The following is a 20,931-nucleotide window of genomic DNA, read 5'->3' on the forward strand; positions in this document are numbered from 1 at the left end:
AGGCATAAAAAAATAAAAACCAAGCAACCAGACTTAGGTATTTAATCATTAGCCACTCTGGAACATTTTGCTCTTAAGACATTTCAACTCAGTTATATGTCTTTTCTGTCCTAAATCTCTGTTCAACAAATCTTGTTAGGTTTATATGATATAATTCTAGTAATATGTAAGCCACATTATAGCTAAAAACTGTCATTTTTAAATAAAGTAAAAATAAAATATACAACAGAAAGTCTCATTTGAAATAGAAGAACCATGAAAAAGTACCCACAAGTCCAGGAAGGTCCGTGTGCAGCCTGTAGTTTTCTCCTAGGTCCATCAGTCTCCCTCCTACTTTCAGGGTGTCCCCAGACTTGGGTTTGGAGATGGGTAAAAATTCTGTTACATTTTTTTTTTTTTATTGAGAACTGTACTATTGATTATTAATGCTAACTTTGCCTAATGTGAGCTAAAATTTACATTGCGTTTCAGTATTTTTGTTATTGTTATTATCTGATTAAGATGATTGGCACCTTTGTCTTAATTATTCAGTTGACCTTAATGTCATGTTTCATTTTTTGCCAAACCCCTATTCTCCATCCAGTCTTGCAATCTTGTCCTGAGGTATTTGCTTTTAATCTTTTTCTTTCTCAACCTCCTTTGTTTTTCTTCAGTGGAATCATTATACAATATATGCTTGCCATTACTTTATATTATCTGTCAAAGGAAATCTCCACGAATAAAGTTCTCAAAATTTTAGGGTTGCATCCCTCAACACACCCACTTAACAGATTTGTACTTGGATGCCTCAGTTGCCTCTCATAGATAATGGGTCTCAATCCTGGTCTTCCTCAAGTGTCCCCATTACTCTGAATACTCCCATGATTTATCTCACTACTTAAGCCAGAGGGAAACTGGGAACCATTTTTAAAACTCATCTCTGTTTCACTTCTTATATCCAGTTTATAGCCAATTTCTGCCCATTTTACCTCTTGAATCTACTTTAAATTCTTTCACTTATATCCATCTGTACCACTATCACCAAGTCCAGTTTCTTGCCAGAGATATTATCAGATCATCCTTTTGAATGAACTCTTGCCTCCTCCAAATTTCATAATATGGCCAAATAGTATTCCATTGTGTAAATGTACCACAGCTTTTTTATTCACTGGTCTATTGATGGGCACCATGGTTGCTTACATATCTTTACTATTGTAAATAACACTGATGAACACAGGGGTGCTTATATTCTTTTGAATTAGTGATTTGGATTTCTTCAAATATATACCCAGAAGTGGAATCACTGGATCAAAAGGCATTTTAATTTTTAAGTGTTTGAGGAGCCTCCATACTGTTTTCCATAGTGGCTGCAACCAGTCTGCATTCCCACCAACAGTGCATGAGGGTTCCCTTTGCTCCACATCCTCATCAACAATTGCTCTTTGTTGATTTATTGATGATAGTCATTCTGATAGGTATGACTATTCAAAATAGCTTTAATTTGCATTTCTCTGATTATTAATGAATTTGAGCAAGTTTTTATATTTATATTGGCCATCTGTATGTCCTCTTTGAAAAAAAAATATTCAGGTCCTCTGCCCATCTTTTAATTAAATTGTTTGATTTTTTGAAGTTGAGTTGTACAAATTCTTTATAAATTTTGTATATTAACCCTTTATCACATGTATCATTGGTGAATATGTTCTTTCATTCAGTGGGTTACTTTTTATTTTGTTGGTTTCTTTTGCTGTGCAAAAGTTTTTAGTTTGATATAGTCACAGTTGTTTATTTTTTATTTTATTTTCCTTGCCATAGGAATTACATCATTATTTTCTATTAAAGTTTATGAATATACATTAATCTGAGGTTTATCCCTATGACTGTAGAATTGATTACCCTAATAGATATCTATTTAAGTAATATCAAGCTAAAATATGGTAACTAAACTTAGAAAATATTTATGTGGACATTATAGATTTCAACTTAGTTAAACTGAATAATTCAACAAAGTACATAGTGAGTGTTCAATGATGTTAGCTAATATTATAAATAATATTACAAAAGTAATCACAGATAATTTGAGCAGGAGAGTAAGATCAAGTCATAGGCATACCTCAAAGATATTGTGTATTCTGTTTCAGACCACTCAAATAAAGTGAATTAAAGACTTGTTTTGGAGATCTATGGTTTGGTTCCAGACCACTGTAATAAAGTAAGAAGTGCAATTAAGCAAGCTTTAATCTTTTTGTTGGTGGAGGGTCTTACCTGCAATTTGTAAAAAAAAAAAAATGCAATACCTGTGAAGCACAATAAAGTAGAGCACAATAAAACAAGGTTTTTCTGTATTTTGGTGGCAAGTGTAGGATGAATGGAATCAGAATTCACTAGAAGTAAGGCGTTTACGAGGCTATTAGAGAAAGTTATTGATGAGAAGGAGAGGGTCAGGTGGCATTTAAAGGATAAAAATATAAAACTGTTACTAATACAGAATTAGCATCAGAAAAATATATTTCAAATGTAAAGCAATGTTCAGGTTATTCATAAAACCTTGAATCATGATCTATTTGCATATCCTGGAAAAACTGTGAGCAAAGAAGTTGCTGAGTTGTTTAATTCCAATTTATTAAGATTGAATCCTATAATGAACTAATCTTTAGATTGAAGTGTCCTTTCACCCACTGATTTAATCATGACATGGAAATAATTAGACTGTGTTATTTCCAAACTTGTTAGGGAACCAGTTTGCTTTCCATAGCAATTTATCATTACCTGCTAAAGAACATTATCTTCTGTGTTATATATGGTCTCTTTGGTTTTCAATGTTGTTGTTTTGTTTTAATAGATGAAAATAATGAATGCATGGTTGAGAGGATATGCCAGTAATACACACAAATTCTTTCCTGAGGCAGTATTGAAATACCCTGTCAGTTAATGATTTATATCACAGTTATGAGCACAGAACTCAATGCAAGCAGAGCATACATTCACTGGAGTGCTGAAATAAAATTCAAAAGCAGAATCTGAGTTTCCTTAAACTGTCAAGACTCACAAAATCAAAAGTTGTTTGTATGACTAACCCTCCTCCTAAGATAGGTTAATTATCTTCATCTGTCATCCATTGCTACAAATTCAGTTCTACACAATTAGGCCTTCCTTAATTGAAAATCCTTTATCACTTTTCTAAGCGAATATGAATGAAGTACACATTCATTAGAAAACAATTTGTGAAAGCAACACATTTAATATATTAATAGGAAATGGAGAATAGTGATTAAGATTAAAAGAGTACCCTAAAAATTGTACAATATTGGGTTCCTATATCATCTCTTTTGTTTCTTACAAACCATGTGACCTGAGAAATTTATCAATTTTTAAATTTTCAGTTGCTTGACTGAAGAAATAAGAACAATAATACTAACCTCCCTGTACTTTTATAAGAATTAAGTGAAGAATAATGTGTAAAATCTTTAGTACAATGATCAGCAAAAAGTTGGTAGCTATTGTTTTTTATTTTTCTTAATAAAATGTGTTAGCCTGATCAAGACCAATGTGACAATTTTTGTGAGCTGGAACCACCCATATTCAGTTCTACTACACAGTAACACATTTACCTATCTATGTAAGTTTACATGAGAAATTTTTCAAATGTTCAAATTTTGTTCCCTTTTCAAACCTTAAAATATTTTATTACAATTATAGTATAAAAGGAAATATCTCATTATTTAAAAATTCCCAATAATCAGGGGATGCTTTATGTGATAAAATTATAGATTGTGGAATTTCATGTATTCTATCATTTAAACAAACAAAAAACACTATTTCTTATAAACTGAAGATCATTTAATCATTGCATCAAGATTTATGTATTTTTTTACCTCCATGTACCTTATCTATTGCATATCAAATCTTTTAAACTCTACCAAATCATGGTTCTAAACTATATTATTTAATATAATTTATAAATTCATGATTACAATTCATCATTAAAGTTATTACTAAGTAACTCCATAAAATATAAAAAATATTTTATAGTCATAAAACTTAAGTATAAAGTTTCTGAAGCTAAGTTTTAGCAATTACCTTTTAAATTTCATGTATATCACAACAGATCTAAAATTTGCATACAGTGGGCCAGAAAAGAAATCTAGCGAGATTCATTAGAACATTTTATTTTTTCTGTATGTCTCCAGAGATACAAGATTTACCTTTTTTCTTCACTTTTATTATTTTATTTTTTTCCACATATTTATTAAAACATGATAATTTAATCATTTGGATAAAATTTAAAGTTATTTAAATTGTTTGGGATTAAACTAAATAATAAGAAAAATGCCTAGAACAGATCCTAGCATTTAGCAGTTACTCACTAAATATTACCTATTTAAACCTGAGGGAATAAAAGACACCTAATAAGAAGGGCTCCTGGTGGCTAACTGGGCTCAAGTTAAAAAAAAAATAAACAGAGCCTAGCAGCCATTTCTGCACAGGGGCCTCTCACACAAATTGCACTTCACGGGGAAAGCAGCACTGGACTGCCTGCCCCTGTCCTGAACTGCCGACCTGTACTGTGTCTCAGCCCTCTGAGCCAGCCCTTAAAAAGGAGCTCCTACAATGCTATTTCTACCAATAGGGCTGAGGCTTTCCATATTCAATTCAAGCTGCACAGCTCCAGCCAATAAGAAATACTCTATTCCGATCAATCAGGACAGTGCCTTTTGGACCAATCAGACAGTGAGGATTCGGAGCCCTCATTTGCATGAGGACAGGCCAATCAGGGACCAGGGCCAGGAACTTTTGTCTGTGTAAGCCAGTTCCCCTCTGGCCCTGGAGCACACTTTCCCTTTTTACCAAGGAATGAGAACTGTGTCTCCTTAGCTGAGCTGAAACATTGAGGATTTCTCTCCAGAGCAGAGTGAAGCGTACCGGTATGGACTGAAGCATACCGGCACAAAGCAAAGCATAGCTGTGTAGCCAGGGAGGGCTCTGCAGGAGGCCTGCATGGGTCCGCAGCTGTCCTACAGCCCTGTTGTTTTCACAGCTGCATTGTATCACAATTGAGCTGTTTTGCACTGAATAAAGTTTCCTTCTTTACCGTCCCCCTAATTGGGGATTTCTTTTGACATTAAATTGGCACCAACAACTATCAGTTGACAGCTATATTTTAAATATTCTGATGTAACTTTTTGAATATGTTTTAAACAATCACATTGGGACTATAAATGAAGTTATATAAAAAACACGTTCTAAGTAGTTATGACTAGGTATAATGCTACTCTTTAATTTTAACAAATTCACTTAATGTTTAGCTACTGTGTAAACATTAAAAATTTTCAGGATGGTAAAGGAGCTCCATTTATACAAAGTTCTGTTCTAATATTTGTCTTAATTTTTGGAAGTACCTTTTAATTTTAAATCATAGCACTTTAATATATTTAGACAGCTTCAGCATCCATTTCTCTTCTACTTCTCTTTCTTCCACTTCTATAATTATTGTGCAAGAATATTTCATTTGGTTGTGACTGAAAACTTTGTTCTATATGCCTAATGTTTAGTTCTCATTTTTAAAAAAATCAATCTTGACATACATATGCAATATCTTTGAAATATATATTTTATACCAGTGATGTTTACCAGAGTCTGCACCCGCTTCTCCAGTTCACATCCCTCCAGCCAGCAGTGACTCACTAAGGTAGCCGAGGAAGGAAAACTTCCAAACTGCATGAAAAACTAAGAGATCCACTGAAGCTATGGGGCCACTAAATGTTGTTTTTACCCGCGGGTTATTTTGACACTTTGTTTTGTTTTATAATTAGGTAACTATTACAATAAGGAATATAAATTAGAAAAACTACAGGGAATAACATTCAGTTACTCAAAGCTAAATACAAACGTTTTTTTTTTAATTAATTAATTAATTGATTGATTATTTTAACAATAAAAAATAACAATCCCTCCCTCTCAGACTTAAGACCCTTTATAATCTTATAAAGGACAATGGGCGAAGGTCTCGAGCTCTTCTAGCTGCTTCAAGCTGGACATGGTCATCGTCCTTCCTACCCTTGGGTCCAGAAATCCCTAATAAGAGTGAGAGTGTGGAGGGGAGAGTGGCCTTCCCACATGGGGAAGGGTCATGCAGACTCCAGGTCGGTTGGCTGTTCCCAGACAATGGCATGCTTGGTTTAACAGGCAGGCATCCTTGTTGTATTCTGGAGGCAACAGATTTGCCAACAGAGTTAAAAGACATCATTCCATGTATAACCACTAGATGACAAAAGGCAGGTATTAATTTTTCAATGTCCCACATTAGGGAAAAGAAGGGCTTCTTTGGAGGAAGGTATGCCAGGTACATCTCATCTGTCCAAAACCCTTTTGCCCATTATACTTAGTTTGGACTGAGGGAAATATTTTAGGTTTCTCCCCTCTCAGACCTCTGGGCTCTTTCTGTACAAGCCATTAGGAGAGAAAAGAGAAACCAGTTTTAAAGTGAAGCCCACAGACCACCCAATTTTTCACCAACCCAGCCACTTAGTTCAGCCAAACCATTGAGTCTCAGAAGGCAGCGATGCAGACAGGATTAAGTGAGGCCTATACCTACAGACAATCACTCAGGTAATGAGATCATAGGCTTATGCCCTTTGAAAACAGAAAACACATGTTAATTTATGTAACATAACCCACATACAAGTCTCTAAATCTATAGGACTGTCTTATCGGAAAGACAGCCAGTTGCAAGGCATTTGACATTCTTCTTGCCTGTAAATTAAACATCTTTGATAATACCACAGACATAGTTTAACTTTCAAATGAAAACAAATTTTAAATGAAAAGAAACTTTAAAGATGGTTAGCTGCACTACTTTATAGTCTACCACTGAGCATTGTGATTTTCTTTGAATCACGATTTTTCTCCCTAAGATTACCCTCCTTGTCATTAAAGGGACTGCATTAAGTCCATTTTTAATTTATCCTGTTCACTTGCATAAACACAACAAGAGCAGCAAGTGATCACTTATGATCTTTAGTCCTGCTTTGCTGGAACTTATGCAAGGAACATTTAGGGTGACCTTCAGTCTGCCCTTCAGGGCACAGAAGCAGAACCACATACCTGGCATTCAGCCTTGTCTTTAAACACCTGTCTTTTCCAAGTCCTTCTGGTTTTCCATTGTGCCTTAAGGTCCCTTCTGGCCATCTTTCAGGAAAACAACCTTCATTCCTTCCATGGAAAGATTGCCATGGACCGCACATCCAACCAAGGTACCAGGCCTTTTATCTCGTGGGCTTTTATTACCTTTGAAAGTCAATCCCAGTTCCTGAGGGCTTTTTGGTAACAAGCAGAGCCCAAGTATGTCTCCTTTAGGCACGACATTCTAGTCAAAGTCTTAGTCAAAAAAAAAATCTCTATTAACAACTGGTCTTATTAGTTTTATGCAAAGAAACCTATGTCATTACTTACTTCTTTAGAATGTCAAACTCTGGAGGGATCAGATAGGGAGAAAAATATACAGTGTGAAGGAAAATCCTTGTCCTTCTAATATTCACTGAACTTGCATTTCTATTCTTTATATTATCATTTTTTACCCCAATAAAAATTTTGTTTGTTTGTTTTTCCATTACAGTTGTCCCACTTTTCCCCCCTCTTGCTTCCCTGCATCCTGCCCCCACTTCTCCCACATTTAGTCCCCACCCAGTTGTCCATGTCCATGGGTCATTTACACATGTTCTTTGACTAGTCCCTTCCCCTTTTTACCCCATTCTCTCCCTCCCAAATCCCCCTTTGCTACTGTTAGTTTATTCCTTGTTTACATACATCTGGTTCAACTTTGCTTATTTGTTTGTGTTGTTCATTAGTTTCCTGTAATAGGTGATAGCATAAGGTATTTTTCTTTCGTTGCCTGGCTTATTTCACTAAGCATAATTCTCTCTAGTTCCATCCATGTTGTTGCAAATGGTAGAAGTTCCTTCTTTCTTTCAGTACTTATTCATTGTCATTTCCCCCTTTTGTACTCGTGTTCCTCTCTGTCTCTCTCTGTTTCTTCATCTTCTTAAAGCAGACCCTTTAGCAGCTCTTGCAATGCTGGTTTGGTGGAGATGTATTCTTTTAGCCTTCTTTTGTCTTGGAAACTCCTTATTTCACCTTCCATTTTGAATGAGAGCCTTGCTGGGTAGAGTGTTTTTGGTTGTAGGCCTTTGTTTTTCATTGCTTGAAATATTTTTTTGCCATTCCTTTCTGGCTTGTAGTGTTTCTGCTGAGAAATCTGATGATAGCCTTATTGGAGCTCCCTTGTATGTTATTAATTGTTTCTCTCTGGCTGCTTTTAAGATTCTCTCTTTGTCTTTGAATGTTGCCATTTTAATTATGATGTGTCTTGAAGTGGGCCTGTTGGAGTTCATCTTCATTGGGACCCTTTGTGCTTCCTGGACTTGTGTGACTCTTTCTCTTCTCATGTTAGGGAAGTTTTCTGTCATTAGTTTTTCAAAGAGGTTTTTCTATTCCTTTCTCTTCTTCTCCTTCTGGAATTCCTATGATACGGATATTATTACGTTTCATGTTGTCCTGCAGCTCTCTTAGAGCCTTTCAGTTTTGTTCAGTCTTTTTTCATTTTGTTGCACTGTCTGGGAGTTTTTGACTACATTGTCCTCCAGCTCGCTGATCCGATCTTCTGCTTCCTCTAGCCTGCTTTTAATTCCTTCTACTGTGTTCTTCAGTTCAGAGATCGTATTCTTCATTTCCTCCTGGCTCTTATTGATAGCTTCTATGTCTTTTTTCCTGCTGGTGTAATTCTCAGTAAGTTCCTTGTAGTTTTTCTGGAGTTCCTTGTAGTTTCCACTGAGCTCATTGAGCTTCTCCATAATCCATGTTTTGAATTTCATATCTGATGGTTGGCTCCCCTCTATTTCATTTAGCACTCTTTCTGGGGATTCTACCTTTCCTTTTGATGGGGGGTTGTTTCTCTGTCTCCCCATTTTTGTGATTCCTATTGTTTGTTGGTGCTTCTTAGAATGATCTACACTTCCTGGATCTGCCCCTGGTGGCTTCAGATCCTATACCAGTCTGGGCCTAGGCAGCCTGTTGGACACTTCCAGGGATCTACTGCCTTTGTCTGACTTTAGTTCTTAATCTATTTAATCTGTGATTAGCCATCAGGCTTAAGGACCGTGGGTGTGGCAGCTTAATTCCTGTAGGCAGGGCTTTTGCTTCCCCTCAGGCTGACGCCACTTGGAGGAGGGGGAATGGTCTGCCTGCAGTGTGGGGATGAGTCAGCACTGGGACCCGGTTGGCTGCTTCCCTAGTTCTCCCCTCAAAGCCACCACACCAAACTCTCCCCAAGCGTCTCTAGTCCTCTCTGCCTTCCCTCTGCTTGAGCCCAGGGTAAGTGGGGGCCAAAATATTTTTGTATGTGATTCTCTTAAGAGCTCTTTTTCTCCAGCTGTTTCTCCCCGGCTAGCAAGAAACCCTGTGGCTTTTCGCTTTTCACAGCTGATACTATTTTGCTTTCCACTCTGTTGCTGTAGGCTGGGAAGCTCAGCTGGGGGTTTAGACCCTGCCCTTCTCAGGGAGAGCCCCCGGCTGCTGAGCTGTTTCTCAGTCCCTTCAGCTGCCACCCGTGGTAGCCCAGCCAGCCCCTTCCGCGTCTCCGCACTCCCTACCGGTCACGTTGTGATATAGCGGCCTTTTCTGTCTCTCCGTGGTTATAAGACTTCTCTCCAGCTACTGTTCTGTTGGTTATTCCATATGATTTCTCCAAAATTAAGTTGTAAATCCAGGCTAGTTCTGGGAGGAGGTTAGTGTAGCTTCCACTTACTCCTCCGCCATCTTGTTTCTCAAATACAAACTATTTTTATAGTATGTAAGTTATAAACTGACTGCTAAAAGAGCTGAGAATTTTAAATATGCATATTAAAAAATTTTCTAATTCTTTTATCAGCTGCTCTATCATTATTTAAAGTTACAGCAGATGAGGCTGGAATTTACAATCCAAGAATGTGAAGACACACAAACACAGTAGCACAAAACTAAAAAGATGGCAAATGAGCTTTGAATAGATTTTATAAAATCTAAGCAAAAACATTAGCCTTGAGAGCCTAAGTTTTAAGTCAAATGGGATTTTATGGTATTGGGAGTAAGCAGAAGGTGCTTAAGAGAGAAAAATGTTGTGAGTTACAAAAACTATGTTAGAAATAAAAACACTGGGAAATTTTTTAATGCAAATACAGAGTGGCACAAAGCACGAGGGATATTTTTGTAAAAGTAAGGGAAGAGTACAGAATAAGCCCTGGAAGTTCCCTGAGACAGACACCTACAACCCACTTGAGCAGGAACAGTGTGGGCTAACTTCCTGCTCCTAGCTCAGGAAGACTGCAGAACTTCTCTAGAAGCTCAATCCTACTTGGGGAGCCCTTGAGTGGCAAAGTAGCCCAGCTGAGGCCAAGATTTAGAGCTGGGAGCCTGGCTGGTCTTCTACTTCACTGTGGTGCAGGGGAAGCAGTTGGATTCACCAAACCCCCCAAAAGGGCAGAGATAGTGTTGTCAGACCCAAATAACCAATGTTTGTTTAGGAAAGATGCAGGCTGAATAGAAGTATTCACCAAGGACCAAGGCAGTCCCAAAGATATAGGCCAAAAAAGAAAAAAAGAATAAAACAGCTAGCAGAGGACAAGAAAGGCCCAATGAAGTTGATTAAGTGAGACTTTCAGTAGGAAACAGCTCATCCAAGCACTGGGTCTCCCTCCACCAAACTAACCAGAACATTAAGTTGGGGAGCCGGCTTTCTCTGCCCCTGCCACAAGTTAAGTACCCTCTCAGGTGGCACCAGTACTCAAAGTGAAAGGGTTTAAACCTGAGTTTATCAAGTTCAAAACTTAAACACTCTGAATTCAATTTGAATTGGCAAGAACTAGTTTTCCATCATCAGCAATAAGGTAAGTAAAATTCAATTTTAGAAAAGTAAAAAGTAAACCATTTTTAGGAGAAGCAAACTTGTGGTTATGAGATTCACACTTTCTCTAATTGCTACTTAATATAGAAAATACTCCTCAATTTCATGCTGTAACATTATGATGAGTCTCACTATCTGAAATTGTAATTTCCAGACATTGTATACATTTGAAGCTATCAAATTCTATGTTCAGGATAATTATGGTTCATTCCTTCTCCAAATATTGGAACTAGTATTCACATAGTTTCTTTTTCAAGTAATATTGTTTAGTTTGAAAAAGGGTTCATTTTACTTTTGTTAGTATTTTGTATCTCACTTTGTTGTTGCTGTTAATACTGTTGTAATTGTCCCTACTACTACTTAATATAATACCAAAGGAGTTTTTAGACCTGCTTAATCTCACCGCCTAACACAGCTTTTCTTATTTTTCATAACTTCTCAATAAGCTTATATATTTTACATGGCTTCAACATATTGTTTATATTTTATACTGTATTATGTTATCTTTACATTATAGTCTGGACATTTTTCATGTTTGTACCTAATCTTCAGTATTATAGTATACATTATTCTTATGTACCATAATTACTTAGCTAATTTTTTAATTAAGTACTTTAACTTTTCACTCAGATCCCTATTAGGTAGAAGTTAATATTTTGTTTATGGATAAGTCTAAAATTAATATATACATAAGTACATACATCTCCTTATATTAAATAATGAGGGTATATTTTCAAGTCAGAAGAGTTTAGTGTCACTGTGGCTGATACTAAATTTACAAAATAAACTTATAACAAAATACCAGGTCATTTGTGCTCAAAGACAGCACTGCTAGAGTTCCTCAATCCTAAAATATCTTCCTACTATACCATATTTAGAATCTATTATATGCTATTTATAAAAATGAACTTGCCAGCATTTAGTCAATAGAATAAATTATTTAACATATCATTGTCTGTGTATACATAAACTTTGTTCTATATAGATATCTGTCAAGCTAATTGTCACCACAGTTGCATTATTTACAGTCTTTGAATTCTGATTTAAAAATGAATCCTTAAGTACTTTCTAAAAACCTTCAATACTGCAATATGATTACACTGAGAGACAATGACTTATCATGCTTGTGACAATGCAAATACAATTAAAAATAGATGTTTCCCACACACCTATAGAGATAACACAAAATTTCAGTTAATTGGTATTGATATAATCTACTGAAGGATTAGTCATAAATCAATTTCTCAAAAGCTTCAAGCTAGATTTCAAGAAAAACTCTTTAACTTTCATTTAGACATAAAAAATACAAGCTTCTAAAGAGAAATAGGAAACAAAAAGATATTAAGCATCTTTATATTGAAAAATATACTGTCACTTCTAAAGGCATTAATGTCATGAGCAAAGTATGAAAAAATATTTCTTGGGGTTGAAAAAATGACTCTAATTCAGAAAAATTCATACTGAGTGTGAAGCAAATGAGACTTGAAATTATAGCAATGAACGAAGAAAGGGTATGTAATTAATTGGATAATAGAAATAAGATCACTTAATGTCATATTATTATCCCTTTATCCCCTGAGGTGTTGTTAAAATAGTAGTGTATATTAAAACCCGTGTCACCTTTATTTGAGGTAATAAGGCAATTATATTTTAACTCATTAAAATGTTATCTTAGCTAGTTTATACTCTGTGGGATAATCATAAAATTAACTTCTGTAATATGTAAGTTTTAGCATCGGCTATTATTTTTGTTAGCACAGTGTCTGGTAAACACAAGTAGAAGTTTCCTATTAAATGAGCATATCAATATCTCTCTTACAAGGTTACTTCAAAATAAATAGAACACACACAAATCTATGTCTGGTGTTCAGTTCGTGTATGCCCTCATCTCCTCCTTTAGGCTCTCACGTACAGTGCTGAAAAAGTTTGCAGCCCAGAAGGAAAGGAGAAGATAGCATTTTCTTCTTTCACATTTCAGAATCTGTTGCAGCCTTCTGCTTAAAGGAGCTAATTCTATACCTTTTTAAATTGAAAAATTAATACGATTTGTTTTTCTGAAACTTTTACAACATTGCTTTTTAAGTGCCTTCAGTAGTAAAAACACTGAAGAGGATTTTTAGGTTTTGAAGCTATCTCCTAACTCATTTGAAAGGAACATATCTCCAAGGAATAGAAAAAGTTAAGTGAAAAAATATATATATTGTAATAGAAATGATAAATATTTAACACAATTTTAAATCAACATGCATGTGGGTATGATCTGGACTGTCATTGAAATTATGGTTTGCGTCCTATGTTTTCTGAGCATTTCGTGGTATTACCTCCAAACACTAGACTGATACTGTGTTTTCTTTTGTGTATGTACAAACATTGCTTTCAGTTTTGCATTTTTACATTTGCACAGCTCACTGAGATACAATATGAAGTATTTAATTGCTTATTCCTCAACTGCTGAAGTATACATTTTCATTAAAGCTTGAAAATTAAAGACTTGGAATCAACATTATTGCTTTTTTAATACACATATAAAGCTATATACTCCAGAGTTTGTAATAAGTATAATGACATAAATATATCTGCCAACTAAAATTACTCAAGTAGAGCATCTCATTATAGCAACAGACTACCCACTTTCCCATTGGGATGTATTACAAATATTAAGTGACATTAAACTTATATTAACATTCAGAAAAGAACACCTTGATTAAACTTGTGTACCTTTAGATAATAGTAAAATGTCAAGTTTTTCTCTGTATATGTTTTTCTGAGTTTAAACTACTTGTATCTATCTTTTGAAATAACAGTACTTTGCCTTTAGTTCATAAATCTAATTTAAAAATCCAAAATCTAAAAACAGTGAAATTGTCATTTACATTATATTATAGAGTCTTTAGCTTCCAAAACTAATAGAAACTTTGTAGTATCTTGCATCAGCTGTGCATGAGTAAAGTACTTTCTGTGCAATTAGGTTTTATGTCCATTTTTACCAGTGTATTTAAATTCAGCAATTGTATGCCGTTATTACTGAGTCAAATTTTCTGCTGCACTCCTTGGAGACCAGTTAAATACACACTATATTGGAATTTAATATCATCACATCTTCACCAAGTTAATGAGCAGACACCGTAGGTATAAAATTAATAAGAAATTGTTTCTGTCTTATAGTTTATAAAAATATAAAATACAGAAATATTATAACTAAAGTGGCTCTGGTAAAAATTAAGGGACAGATAAAATCTAGGGAAGCAAAGGGGAAAGTGACACCAGAAAGAGTTATTTTGGGTGCAACCAAATTTTGCAGATGCTACTCTCAATCTATATAGCTTTAGAGTTGCATTAGCTTTCCTCTGCCTCACTTTCCTCATTTATAACATAAAGCTAGTATTAGTCCCTATCTACTAGGAGTCATGGTAGATTATATATAACAGTAAGTATAATACAGTTAACATAGTGCTGGCATGTAGTAAGGAGTTATGTATGCAGTGGGGTGTTCTTGTTTTGAACTACCTGACCTGAAGACACAACTTAAGGAGTAATCAATGTTGAGCTCTTAGAAGAAGCTCTAGTGTTTTTTTTTTTTAATGTTTTTTATTGATTATATTGTTACAACCGTTCCAATTTTCTCCCCCTTGCTCCCCTCCACCCAGCACCCCCCTCCCCCAGCAATCCCCCCCAAGTCCATACCCCTGGTTCATAAAAATTAACTATCCCCCCCTCTCAAATATTAGGACCCTTTGTAATCTTGTAAAGGACAATGGGCGAAGGTCTCAATCTCCTCTAGCTGCTTCAAGCTGGACATGGTCATCGTCCTACCTACCCTTAGGTCCAGAAAACCCTAATAAGAGTGAGAGTGTGGAGGGGAGGGTGGCCTTCCCACATGGGGAAGGATCGTGCAGACTCCAGGTCAGTTGGCTGTCTCCGGTCAATGGCGTGCTTGGTTTAACAGGCTGGTGTCCTTGTTGTGTTCTGGGGGCAACAGATTTGGTGAAAAGGGTTAAAAGACATCATTCAATCCATAACTACTAGATGACAAAAGGCAGGGATTAATTTTTCAATGTTCCATATTAGGGGGGAAAAAAAAAAAAAAAGGCTTCTTTGTAAGAAGGTGTGAGGTGGTGTAGCAAGACTGCGTTGTGCCTCACTAAATGTAGCCCCTGGGTCATCTGCAGCCAAATAGTCTTGTAAAGATGATTTTTAGAAATCATATTTCTAAAAAAAATTAGAAAGTTAATTTTTACAACTTTTTGAAGCAGACATATGTGTGGTTAAGGCTTGGAATTTGTGTTGTAACTCTTGTGCATTCCTGAATATGAGAACCACCAATGCAGAGTATAAGAAACAACACTTATAAAATATACAAAAATAATATATGCATAATATGTATATACACTAACAATCTAAAAATAGAAAAAAAAACACCAAATTTAGTTATATACTTTCTTTACCCCCCTCATAATTGTTTCTTCTTGTTTTGATGCTCTCCTAGCCCATGTGACCAGTATCTTGAACTTAGTATTTAAGTATTTACTGTTTCCTGTATTCCTTTATGCATATATATGTATTCATAATGCATGCTTTGGACTTAAATTTCACAATATTTCTGCTACAAAATTAAGTTTTGCTCAATTTTATGAAATTCATCTATGATAATGTGTGTAGCTTGAGTTCATTTTTTATGCTGTATTTTGTATTATATTTTGTGAAGAATCTACAATTTGATTATTCCATATCTTATTGATTTTTAGATTATCTTCTGTTTTCTATGCCATGAATATTCCTGTTTCCTGGTATACAAGAGTTTATTTACTCTCATTCCAATTTTGTTTTTATTGCCAAATTGCTCTCCATACTTATACCACTTTATATACTCAAGGCGATATATTTAGAAGGCAGTTTTCTGTGGGTCTCTTGATTTTTTGCATATCATTTTGCAGAGGCATCACCCTTTTATCCCAGCCTCTCTTTTCAAGTTAATTTGCATTGCAGCCATCCTTAGAATATAGAGATAGTGTTTCCCTGTGGAGCACAGGAAGGTCTGTTTAATATCCAGTATAACAAATATATGTTGCCCTCTTGGATAATTAATGTTTAAGCAGGTTTGCTTACTATCAATTACAAAATACTACTTTCTTAAGCTCAAGGCTTTTCATATGTGCTACAAACCCAAGTCATGTGTAAAACCCACTAGGCACTTCTGCATCAGCCCTGCATGACTTGGGACGCAAGAGGAACCAATATGAATGCGAAGCTTACGCTGTCAGTTTATGCTGATGCTAAAGATATCAGATATACAAAGATCAGATGTATATTATAAGGCTGCTATACTTATAATAGTTATGCAAATAAAAGAAAACAAATTATATGCAAAGAACAGGAAGTTAAAAAAGCACAATATAATTTTTAGACTTCATTCTTTTAGAGTAGTTTAAATTCACAGTATTTCCAATATACGTCCCCTAATATCAATATCCTCTACAAGAGAATGTTTATACAATTGATGAACCTACATTGACCCATCATTATCAGTCAAAGTCCATAGTTTACATTAGGGTTCACTCTTGGTGTTTTTCATTCTTTGCATTTGAGTAAATTTATAATTACATGTATCCACCATTATTCATCATGCAGAGTAGCTTGTGTGTGTGTGTGTGTGTGTGTGTGTGTGCTTAACAATTTTTTTCATTTTTTATTATTGTTCTATTACAGTTATCCCAGTTTTTATTGCCTTAATAATTCTCTGTACTCAGTTTATTCATCATTCCCTCTCCCCTCACCCCTGGAAACCACTAATCTTTTCACTGTCTTCATACTTTTGCCTTTTCCAGAATTTTATACAATTGGAAAGATATAGTATGTAGCCTGTTCATATTTGTTTACTTTACTTATTAATATGCAGTTAATTTTCCTCCATGTCTTTTATTTTTCATTTAATCTTTATTGTATTTTTTCCATTACCATTTAGTCCTCTTATGCCCCTTCCCCCTTCAATCACCACACTGTTGTCCAGGTCCATGAGTCCTTTTTCCTTTTTGCTGAATCCCTCCACCCCCAGCTGTCATCCTGCTCTCCATCTCTGAGTCTGTCCCTATTTTCCTTGTTAGTTCAGTTTGTTCATTAGATTCCACATATGAGTGAAACGATATGGTATTTGTCTTTCTCTGACTGGCTTATTTCACTTAGTGTAATGTTATCCGGGTCCATCTATGTTGTCACAAAGGGTAAAATTTCCTTTTTTAAGTCTAAGTAGCTCCATTGTGTAAATGTACCATGGTGGTTTTATCCACTCATTTGTTGATGGACACTTGGGCTGCTTCCACATCCTGGTGATGGTAAATAACGCTGTAATGAATATAAGGGTGCTAATGTTCTTTTGAATTAGTGTTTTGATTTTCTTTGGATAAATTCCCAGAAGTGGGATGGCTGGGTCAAAAGGCAGATTCATTTTTAATTTTTTGAGGCATCTCAGTACTGCTTTCCTCAGTGGCTGCACCAATGTGCATTCCCACCACAAGTGCAAAAGGGTTCCCCTTTTCTCCACATCCTCTCCAGTACTTGTTGTTTGTTGATTTGTTGATGATGGTCATTCTGACCAGTGTGAGGTGGTATCTCATTGTGGCTTTTATTTGCATTTCTCTCATGATTCATGATGTTGAGCATCTTTTCATGTCTATTGGCCATTTGTATGTGATCTTTGGAAAAATGTCTATTCAGGTCCTTTGCCCATTTTTAAATAGGGTAGTTTGTTTTTTCCTCCTTGCCTTTTAATGATTTGATGGCTAATTTCTTTTTAGCATTAAATACTATTGCATTGTCTGTTTGTAGCACAATTTATTTTACCTGCTGAAGGACATCTAGGTTGCTTCCAACTTCCGGCGATTATAAATAAAGCTGCTATAAATGTCTACGTACAGATTTTTTGCATAGACATAAGTTTTCATCTTCTTTTAGTAAATATCAAGGAGTAAAATTGCTGGGTCATATGGTAAGAGTGTATTTTGTTTTATAAAAATAACCACCAAACTATCCTCCAATGTGGCTGTACAATTTTGCATTCCCAACAGCAGTGAATAACAATTCCTAGTTGAGCCCTGAATGGTGTGGTTCAGTTGGTTGGAGCACTGTCCTGTAAATAAAAGGTTATGGATTTGATTCCTGGTCAGGGCACATACCCTGGTCTGAGTGCAGGTGCATGCTACTGCCAGTCTGGACATATATGATCCCTGGTCCAGGTGCCAATCCCCAGTCTGGGCGCATATGGGAGGAAGCCTATCGATGCTTCTCTCTTGCATCAACGTTTCTCTCTCTTCCTTCCTCTCTCTCTAGAAGCAATGAAAACAGTGTCCTCAGGTGAGGATAAAAAAAATTTTAAATAAAAATAAAAGAGTTCCTAGTTGTCTACATCCTTGGCAGCATTTGGTATCATCAGTGTTCTGGATTTTGAGCATTTAATAGGTGTGTAATGGTAACTCAGTGTTGTTTTAATTTGCACTTCTCTGATGAAATATAATGTGAAGCATCTTTTTTGTTAAAAATCTGTGGCCTATTGTTTAAATATTTTTTTGTTTTCCTATTGTTGAATCTTAAGAGATATATTTATATTTTTTTGTATAACCATTCTTTATCAGTGTGTCCTTTGCAAATAAATATGTGGTTTGTCCTTTCATTCTTGTGATAATGTTTTTGGTAGAGTAGTTTTTTTGTTTCTGTTTTCTTGTTTTTTTTTTTTAAATTAAAGATATCCAGCTTACTAATTATTTCTTTCATGGACTGTGCTTTTGGTGTTGTATCTTAAAAAGTCCTTGCAAAACCCAAGGTCTTCTAGGTTTTCTCCTATGTTATCTTCTAGGGGTTTTGTAGTTTTGTGTTTTCCATGTAGGTCTGTGATCCATTTTGAGTTAAATGTCATGAAGGATGTAATATCTGCATCTAGATTTGGTGTTTTGCATGTGGCTTCCCAGTCTTTACTCCATTGCATTATCTTTGCCAAAGATCAGCTGACTATAAGTATGTTAAGTGCTAAACTTACATCTCTCCAAGTCTCCATATTGAGACTTCAATAGACTATTATTTTATATTTCTCTAACTCTTAATATTAGCTGACATATTAAATCTCTTTATATACCAGAATATTCTGTGATAATTTAGTAGTTATATGCAAACATATGCAAATTTTGTTGCTTATTATAGAAACTTGAACTTTAATAGAAGGTATTTATAATATCAGTACTTTCTTATCTAATAAAATTTCAGAACTTTTTTTTTTCCAATTTGGTTACAACACACTCAAGTACCTCTGAATCAAATTCTGGGAACATTATTGCATAATTATTTTTATTTCAGGCTGGACAACAGCGTTGGTGGGAACAGGAGATAAAAATAAATGGAAATATTCAAAAGGGAGAATTAATTACATATAATTTGACTGAGCTAATTAAACCAGAAGCTTATGAAGTCCGACTAACACCTCTCACCAAATTTGGTGAAGGAGATTCAACAATTCGTGTCATCAAATATAGTGGTAAGTAGCTTTTTATTTAAAAGTAATTATTTACATATTAAATTTAGCATATTTTTAAATTTTATTATTTATTTTTTTTAACAAGGTTACTTTTATTTTTATTTTATTTATCTGTTTTTAGAGAGAGGGGAAAGGAGAAAGAAAGGGAGAGAAACATCAGTGTGTGGTTGCTCCTCATGATCCCCTCATTGGGTATCTGGCATGCAACCTAGTCATGTGCCATGACTGAAATTTAGCTTATTGATCTACTAGGCTATCAGCCAAGTAACAAAAAAAAAAAAAAAAAAAAAAAAAAAAAAAACGTAATCATCATAGATTTTAATATTTGATTATAAATGTAGAGATATAGGATAATATTTTAGTTTTAAAGTTAAACCTAAATGATAATGTTAGAAATGTCTCTTTATTTTCTATACCATAAGTTATGATGTAGTATTTCTGCACTTTAGTGTTTTTCAAGTTCTCAGTGGTTTAAACATTTATATCATTAAGCAGTTAGCAAATGAGATCAAAATGTTTTTAAGTTTTTTAAACTAATGGACTTTTATTTTTTAGAATAGTCTTAGGTTTACATAAAATTGAGAAGTAAGTATAGAGAGCTCTTATGTATGCCCTCTCCCCCGACACAGTTTTTCCTATTATTAACATCTAACATTAGTGTGGACAATTGTTAAAACTGGTTAACCAACATTGACATATTATTATTACAGTAAATAGTTTACATTAGGGTTTCACTGATCTCTCTTTTTTTTGGTCTGTAGTTTTGCCTTTTCCAAAATGTAGGAATATACAACATGTAGCCTTTCAAACTGCCTTATTTCACTGAGTAACACAAATTTAAGTTTTTCCACATCATTTTTATAACAAAGTTGACTCTCTTGTTGAATAATATCTCATTCTGTGGAGGTTCTATAGTTTCTTTATCCATTCACCTATTGCTGAAGAACATCTTAGTTGATTGTTTTGGTCCATTTTTCTTTTAGATTCTTAACGTTAAAAATATCTAAATGTGGTTATCTGTATGTGATAGTTTATCTTTATAAACTTCATGCATTTAATTTTTTTCACTGTTTACATGTCCTACTCGAGCAAAAATTAAAACTAGTACAAAACTGTAAACAATAAAAGTTGATCAAAACTTTATCTAAAAAGTAAAACCATAACAATGACTAGCTCCAAAACAGTCAAAATATTTTTCAGGGTTAAGTGAATTGGTGACACTTTATTTTATACTTGTTTCATTAATTCAGTTAAGTATTATTATTTTTTGTCATTGATTTTCAAAGTTTGACTTAAAAAATAATACAATATTTTTCTACTCTTGAAAATCTTCATTCTGTTTAGCATCAAGTATATTTTCCCACTTAATAGAGAGTGAATACTGTCAAAAGCAAAAAATTAAGTGGAATTATTAAAAACTCATTAAAGCTTTTTTACATATTAAACCACTTTTTTTCTTCACTCTTTTCTAATTAGTCAGAGTTTATTGGGCACAATG

The 20,931-nt window shown here is 34.7% G+C and overlaps 1 protein-coding gene across 1 annotated transcript in view; it reads left to right on the forward strand.

The window, feature by feature from the left end:
• The window catches only part of MDGA2 (MAM domain containing glycosylphosphatidylinositol anchor 2), an 849,851-nt gene that overhangs the window by 767,469 nt on the left and 61,451 nt on the right, over nt 1–20,931 (forward strand). The window contains exon 11 of the mRNA XM_090270100.1: nt 19,256–19,433. Within this exon, the coding sequence (XP_090126226.1) occupies nt 19,256–19,433 (178 nt within the window). The remainder of the gene's footprint in view (nt 1–19,255; nt 19,434–20,931) is intronic.

The sequence above is a fragment of the Furipterus horrens genome, unplaced genomic scaffold, assembly GCF_987537825.1.
Source record: "Furipterus horrens unplaced genomic scaffold, mFurHor1.1.pri manual_scaffold_3, whole genome shotgun sequence".
In the NCBI taxonomy this organism is placed as follows: domain Eukaryota; kingdom Metazoa; phylum Chordata; class Mammalia; order Chiroptera; family Furipteridae; genus Furipterus; species Furipterus horrens.